The 7816-nt window shown below is 33.1% G+C and overlaps 2 protein-coding genes across 3 annotated transcripts in view; one reads left to right on the forward strand and one right to left on the reverse strand.

Moving 5' to 3' along the window:
• The window catches only part of LOC106103330 (ubiquitin-protein ligase E3A), a 9595-nt gene extending 7297 nt beyond the window's left edge, over positions 1-2298 (reverse strand). The window contains exons 1-5 of the mRNA XM_013283067.1: positions 2093-2298; positions 1668-1884; positions 1213-1346; positions 761-940; positions 642-673 (exon numbers count right to left, since the gene is read on the reverse strand). Coding sequence (XP_013138521.1) covers positions 642-673; positions 761-940; positions 1213-1346; positions 1668-1884; positions 2093-2127 — 598 coding nt within the window. The 5' untranslated portion in view covers positions 2128-2298. The remainder of the gene's footprint in view (positions 1-641; positions 674-760; positions 941-1212; positions 1347-1667; positions 1885-2092) is intronic.
• A 523-nt stretch (positions 2299-2821) lies between these two features.
• Positions 2822-7816, forward strand: part of LOC106103383 (eukaryotic translation initiation factor 5B) — a gene marked incomplete in the record, with an annotated part of 16893 nt that continues 11898 nt past the window's right edge. Inside the window, 9 exon segments of one of the 2 annotated variants that reach the window (XM_013283128.1) lie at positions 2822-3070; positions 3133-3195; positions 3430-3587; positions 3673-4841; positions 4951-5127; positions 5468-5599; positions 5769-5987; positions 6456-6569; positions 6789-7016. In XM_013283128.1, coding sequence (XP_013138582.1) covers positions 3024-3070; positions 3133-3195; positions 3430-3587; positions 3673-4841; positions 4951-5127; positions 5468-5599; positions 5769-5987; positions 6456-6569; positions 6789-7016 — 2307 coding nt within the window. 2 annotated transcript variants of the gene reach the window in all.

Here is a 7816-nt window from a genome sequence, read left to right on the forward strand (position 1 = left end):
AATTTAATTCAATTCCGTGTTTCGTCTGATGAGTGTGGTGCCAGAGGCCTAATTTTAATCCCTTTTTCTTTCCACCCTTTTCTTAAGAGGAAAGAATTGAAAGGAAAAGTAGATTTGACGGTGGAGGAGACGCATTTAAAGGGAAAATATCCTCTTTATGTGCGTCTCCTCCTCCGTCAATTAAGGGTAGGCAAAGCACCTGCATTTGTGGACGTTTATGGGCAGCGGTCGCTTTCCATTTCAGTGGCTTCAGGTGGCTGCTTGCTCGCTTGCCACCTTATATTATAAAATAAAAATATATTTTATATTGTTAGCTGTATTTGAAATAATTAGATTAACAGTTGATGATTTAGGCTAACATAGTCCTATTCAATGCAGTTTCTTTATTATGTATTTGACATTAATCAGATTTTTAATTCTAGTTAAGACATTGAATTATAGCTAACTCAAATGAGACACACCAGTCGCCTGAATTATTTTTTTGCATTTTATCCTATAGTTTGGGGCAAGTCATTGGAAATAAACAAGCTAAACATTTAGGGAAGGTTGAAAGCTTTTATTCTAATAAATTTAATAACCTAAATAACATAGAAAACTTATGTATATATAAAATTTATCAGATCTATAGCATAGCTAGTTACTGCATACACTATTCTTGTTACAACCAAATATTCTACATTTTCAACACATCCAATGCCACAAACTGACTCTGAGTTCACTTTTATGTGATTAATGGCATTGAGTGTGTTAATAATTGAGCAAGTCAAGACACTTACTAGTACTTGTAATGTATTTATATTCAGTTTGTTGTATAATTATTGGACTAGATTCATTTGCTGTTTCTTTACCTTGACTGTCTTCTTGCACTTTGCTGTCTGATAAGTCTGTTTTTTGGTTACTGCTGGTGTTTTTAACTTTTTTATTTGATGTGTCACATGTGCTGAAAAAAAATCTTACATAACTATAATGGAACAATGAATCCAGCTAATAATGACAATACTACTTAAAGTTATTGCTGTAATACTTAATGATAACTTGAGCTGGTATAGATGAATTTAATAGTTCAATATTTATGCATTGACTTTGTACCTACCAATTTTACTTATAAACATGGAAGTGTACACATAAATTTGGTTTTTACTTGAATTTTAGTTTAGTATAAATAATAATTTGACATTTTAGTATAGTACAGAATATAGAACAAGATATTACCTGGAATTTGAATCACAGTTGTTTGTTTCAGTTCGAGGAACTTTATTTGGATGTCTGTCACAAAGGAGAGCTTCCTTTTTCTCTGCTAATTTTATAGCTACTGCAGCAGCTTCATTGGCTGTTAGCTTTTTAGCCTAGGGGTTAAATTAAATATTTATTACTATCCTATCAATCTAAGATACTAACACAGAAAGTGTAAATATTGTCTAACATATATGTCAAACTAGCTTTTGTCTGCAAAATGTCATCCAGATGCTTTCAGAAGTTTTGGCTTTATTAAATTGTAAGAAGCAAGTTTTCAAGTTACATAACATTTTTTTTATTATGTAACATTGTTATTCATATTATAAAATTTAAATCCAATGTTTCTGTCAATTTATCAAAAATCTGTGACTGTCATATATTAAATTTAATGTCCTGATTTAATATATTTATAAATATCCAAGATTGGATACCTTTTGACTTGATGCACAATATTCATTATCACAGTTTGGATTCCCGCAGCCCTCCAGTAGCTGATAGAAATATCTCTCAATCAACTCCTTAGCTGCACGCTTCATGATGTCTTGACTACCACCAGATGCTGGATTCACGCATAAAACTGACTGAGATTGTTCCTCGACAATGTTGTTTGGGGTTGAGTTATTATTTGACGATGATGCTTCGCTCCCCCTAAAACAAAGTACATAGTTTGAAAACTACTCAACAAAACAAAGAGCGAAAATAGCAAGTAATGGTTAACTTTTAGAATCTGTTTGTGACAGTGCGTACATGATGCAACAAATATAAATACGCATAACATAGTCTAAAAGTAAAACGGGAATTTATAACATATTGAAATTAAAAATTAACATCGCAAAATAATGACAAATAAAATTACCTTGAAGCTTCGTCAGTTTCGCTTTTTGAGTTCATAGAAATTAATATTATCCAATGCTATAAATTGCCTGCTGACAAGGAATGTAAATGCAATGGGATCAATCGAAACATTCGCTAATTATTTCACGTTCAGCACAATATTTTAATAAAACAAATTGTAACATGTAGGTGCAGAAAAAATACCATTTGCCAATTGTCAAAGAGTATATAACAATAATAATTAAAGTTGCCACATTGTACTTTTTCTACAGTCTATCACTTATATTTTCCCATATAGACTAAGCCCCTAGTGCTGGAGGACGACACTTACTTTTACAAGCTTTATTATGAGAAATTGTTTGACCGGGCTAAAGTGTCTGGTTGCTTGAAGGCGGTACTCCCATAGTCCCTCGAGCATCATATATACAAAATTAATCATTTGAAAACATGTAAAGTCCACTATTTGCACTTTAGTACTCCGGGCCGGACATTTAAAGTGTCTAAGAGGTTATTTGCCAAATCAGAAACGTCTGTCCGCTTAGGTGGGGTATTTTTAGGTTGTACACTTTTGGATTAAAACAATATGGTATTCAAGAACTTATTGAACAGATACAGATTTGGATGTGAATTATAAAAATGGTATTGGTCCTACACATGGTCTTCGTTCTCTTGTTGAAGTTTGCCATTTTATAAGTTTTTGTGTTAACGTCCAATATTTTATACTCTTTGATTTGGAATTCCAAACGTGCTTGACGTAAAATTAAAAAGAATTGAAGGAGGGGGACAGACACGACGACGAGGCAATCTTCTCTAAAACTAGAACTACTTTTATTCCTTTAAAAATTAACATACGTCCGAAGTCTGCTTCTCACATGATAGAAATTATAAAACACACGAAAATTAAACATTACATTACATATATTGTGACTTAATATATTCAATACCAAGACAACATGGGGAAAGCAAAAAAAGGAAAGAAGAACCTGGCTGCAGATGATGGGTAAATATATAATTTTAGGGCGATCTTATATTGCAGTGGTTTTTAAAAATAATTATTTTCAGTAGCAGCGATGTGGAGTCAACCAACATCGATACTGTTCAACCGGCGCCTAATAAGGGTAAAAAGTAAGTGTTATAGGTTATTTTTAATGTTATTTATCCCAAATTTAGATGTAACATACGGACTATTTGTATTAGTTTGTTTTTACATTAAAACTTATATTATTCTCTTATAAAATCATACACTCTACTTGATATATATTTTGAACTCATGATATGTTTAATTAAATTTGCGGAAATTATTTTAACTGAAACTATAATACAATTTCACATAGTTAATTGAACTTTGATTAATTTTAGAATCAGTGTTGATTCAGATGAGAGTGACAGTGACAAACCAAAAACTAAATCCAAGTCTAAAAAAGTTGATACTGATGTCAAGGAAGTCACAAAGAACATTAAGAATGTATCAATTTCCAATAAGAATCAAAAAAAGAAACAAGATGTCAGTAGTGATGGTAAGTTTTGTTATAACATAAATTTTTATTTTTTGTTACTTACAAATTCATCATATTATAACCAATTTTAAACCAACTTATCTAGATGAATCAGATGTGGAGGTGGAGCAAAAACCCAAGAAAAATAAGAAAAAAGAGGAGAAAAGTGCATTTTCTTTGTTAGCCATTGAAGATTCAGGAGAATCAGCTCCTGAAGCACCTCCATCTTCAGATGATGAAAAACCAGTACAGAAACAACAAAAGAAACCAGCTCAGGAGAAAAAAGAGCCTGCGGGTAAAAAAGGAAAAAAAGCAAAGAGAAAGAAAGGTGATAGTGATGAGGATATAGAAAAAGTTTTAGCTGAACTTGAAATGGAATATGCCGGAGTTAAGACTGAACCAACACCTGCTCCAGTAGAGGAAAAACCTCAAGAAGAGGTTGAAGATAAATCTAAAAACAAGAAAAAGGGTAAAAAAGAGGAAGTAACAAGTAAAACAGAAGAAACACCTGCAGATGAAAAAGATAGTGATAATGAAAATGATGTAACGATTAAAACTGCTGCTCAGAAGAAAAAAGAAAAGAAGGAACGTGAGAAGTTGAAAAAACAAGAAGCTAAAAAGAAAGAGCAAGAACCTAAAAAAGATGTAAATGATAGTAAAACACCTGCCAAGGCACCTGAGACTAAGGCTGATATTCAGCCAACAGAAAATCAGGTTGTTAAAGAAGAAACAAAGGAAACTGCAGAAGAAAAAGATAAAGATGCTGAGGGAGATGCTCCTGTAACTGAAGGAAAGAAGAAGAAAAAAGGTGATAAGGCTGAAAAAGACGATAAAGGTAAAAAAGGTCCTACTAAAAAGACTATTGCAGCAATGCAAGAAGCGCTTAAGAAAGTTAAGGAGGAAGAGGAAAGGCTCAAAAAAGAAGAGGAAGAAAGGTTAAAACAAGAAGAAGAACGTGAGCGCCAAAGACTCGAAGCTATAAGACTAGAAAAAGAACGCAAAGAGAGGAAAAAGCAAAAAGAAAAGGAGAGAAAAGAAAGACTTAAAGCTGAAGGAAAGCTATTAACCCCAAAACAAAAAGCGGAAAAGGCTAGGGCTCAAGCTATGTTGGAATCATTGAAAGCACAAGGAATTGAAATAGGATCAACAGAAAAGAAACCTCCACGGTTAGGAACTAGAATTAAGCCACAGAAATTAAAATCTCAAATGTCACAAGAAACACCCACAACTCCTGCAGAGGAAAAGAAGTTTGACTTGGATGTCGTACAGAAAAAGGTAATGTCTTACATTAATTTATTACTATAGTTTTTGATTGTTCCAATTTACTGTCTATACACAATACCTTTGTTTTTTTTTTTCAACCATTTACTATTGCTTTTCACAGGAAGAGCCTCAAAAATCTGAGGTAAAGAAGGAAGATAATGATTTGATCAAAGACTCTTGGGATGCGGAGTCGTCTGAGGAAGAAATCGAAGAGCCCGCTAAGCCTGAACCTGCGCCGGCGCAGGCTGCAAGTCCTGCTAAGGAGCCTGTTAAGTCATCACAGGATAAACAGAAATCGGTAACATATTGTGAACAAAATGTTATGTGTTTAAGTTAATTTTCTCCATACATGACTAGTTGTTGTTTGCGACTTTCCTCGCGTGGAATTAAAAAAAATGTAAAAAAAATCTTGCTTACGTCACACACTGATAACATAGCTTTTTAATGTTTACAGATTTTTGAAATTGGCCCAGTAGTTTTTGGGTTAATTCAATACATACCAAAATTTTAATTTTTCCTCTTTATTATATTAGTTTAGACAAGGTGGCAAATGAGTGAGTGGTCACCTGAATTCGTGAAAATAGTGAACTTACCGCTGCTCATAGTAGTTTGATTTATTCTTGTACTACTTTTAATAGAAGCAAGAAGAAGAAAGTTCAGATGAAGAGGATGGCAGCTCAGAAGAGGATTCAAGTTCCGAAGAAGACAGTGAAGATGATCAGATGACTGATGCCCAAAAGAAGAGGGAGGTTGTTCTTAAGAGATTAGAGGTTAGTTTTACATATTACTAAACTGTGGTCAGTTGAACTGAGGTCTAAAAAGTTTTTAATATTTCGGTTGCACCTTCCACTTGCTATAAAAAAGATAAATGTGATCTTTATGTATTTACATCAGTGACATACACTTGATTGAAATGACAAATTTTTACTTTATTGGTAGAAACGTCGCGAAGACAATGAACAAAACAAAGCCAACAATCCTCTCCGTGCGGCTGTGGTGTGTGTACTAGGTCATGTAGACACCGGGAAGACTAAGATTCTGGATAAGCTGCGTCGTACTAACGTACAGGATGGAGAAGCGGGTGGTATCACCCAACAGATTGGTGCCACCAATGTACCCATTGAGAATATTAAAGAACAAACAAAGCATGTTAAAGGGGTAAGTAGGAATTAGTTTCATAAAAAGTGTATGGTGTAACTAAGTAATAAGAGTAAATATTGCCTTTACATTCAATGATATTGATTTCCTCTACTAGTTTTTGTTAGTATATTAAAACTTTTTTAGTATCCGAATTAAAACACGAATACGCTGAATTGTGACAAAATCTTACTGAATAAGATTTTCATTGTTGTTTGACCTGAATAGTTAAAAAATTGCTTAATCTCTATTCCAATGTTGTATTTAAAATTGTGTTTGTGAATATATTAAACACTAGCTTTTGCCCGTGACTCCGTTCGGGAAATTTAAAAATAATAAAAAAGAAAGAAACTTCCTAATCATTCTGACGGCGAATGAATTTTTAAAAACTGGCCCAGTTGTTTTTGAGCTATTTGCAATCAAACAAGCAAAGTTTTCCTCTTAATAATATTAGTATAGATTATTAATAACAAATACTGTTTATTTCAGGTGAATGAAATAGCGTTCAAATTGCCAGGTCTACTAATCATTGACACTCCTGGACACGAGTCATTCAGTAATCTCAGGAATCGAGGATCCTCGTTATGTGATATCGCGATTTTGGTAAGTTTCTGTTCAAAACATACAAGCATATTACACAAATAACAATTTGTGTGCATTAAATACTAGCTTTTGCTCGCTACTTCGTCCAAATGGAGTAATAAAATAGTACGAAATAATTTTAATTTTAATGGTGAAATAATTTTTGTAATCGGCTCAGTAATTCAATACATTTAAAAATACAAATTTTCATATTATTAATTTTGTAAAAACTTTTTTCAGGTAGTAGATATAATGCACGGTCTAGAACCGCAGACAATAGAATCAATAAATCTACTAAAGCAGAAAAAGACTCCGTTTATAGTGGCTCTGAACAAGATAGACCGGCTGTACGACTGGCAGAGTGCGCAGCGCAAGGACGTGCGAGACATCCTGAAGCTGCAGCAGCCCAACACACAGCTGGAGTTTGATAAGAGGAGCAAGGAGGTCATTGTACAGTTTGCGGAACAGGTAACGAGTTTAATCCCTATGTTTTTGTCACTTGTCTTTGGAAAGTTTTTAGATGAACTCTAGCAGTGGATGGATGCAGATGATGGTGACTGTACTACAGTGTTTAGATTTGTGTAAATTTATTTTTCTAGTGTACAGTCAGCTGCATAAATATTTATATATTTAGAAAGGTTCAGAAATTTCTTATGTCTTCTGTTCAAAAACATGGCACAAATTTATCATTAAATTCATGCTATTGATGTGCAAATGTGTTTGAAACCGAAGGTCAGTACAAGTATCTAGTTTTATAAATGTTTACATTTTTATGTAGCTGACTGTACTGTACTTGTTTGTCTAAGTGTCCTAGGGTAAATTTAGAACAACTTTTAGAAAATTAAACTGTCTATGGTTTCCACGAATTATTAAAATACAATTAGCATGAAAATACGATTTTAACTAATCTATACTTCTATACTATTATAATAAAGTGTAAACACACACTTCTTTGTTGCCTAAGATGTCAGCAATTACAGCATATTTTTGTATAATTCTTTCCTTTATAAAAAGCACTACACTTACGTCGTGCTTTAGGCTATATATTTTCACGCTATTAAACTTAGGGGTAAATATTTTGTATAAAAACCCTAATGTGGGAAAGAGACCATAAGTTACTGCCAACATCAAGAAAGTAAAATTGCCAAGTGTTGTCATTTTGACATCTGCTATTGATAATTTGACAAATGTAAACAATAAAATAATTTAATGCGGATGAAGCCGCACGCGAACAGCTAGTGGATACGTAAAGATATAGTTAGTTATAT

The sequence above is a fragment of the Papilio polytes genome, unplaced genomic scaffold (assembly GCF_000836215.1).
Source record: "Papilio polytes unplaced genomic scaffold, Ppol_1.0 DF823823.1, whole genome shotgun sequence".
NCBI classification, from domain to species: domain Eukaryota; kingdom Metazoa; phylum Arthropoda; class Insecta; order Lepidoptera; family Papilionidae; genus Papilio; species Papilio polytes.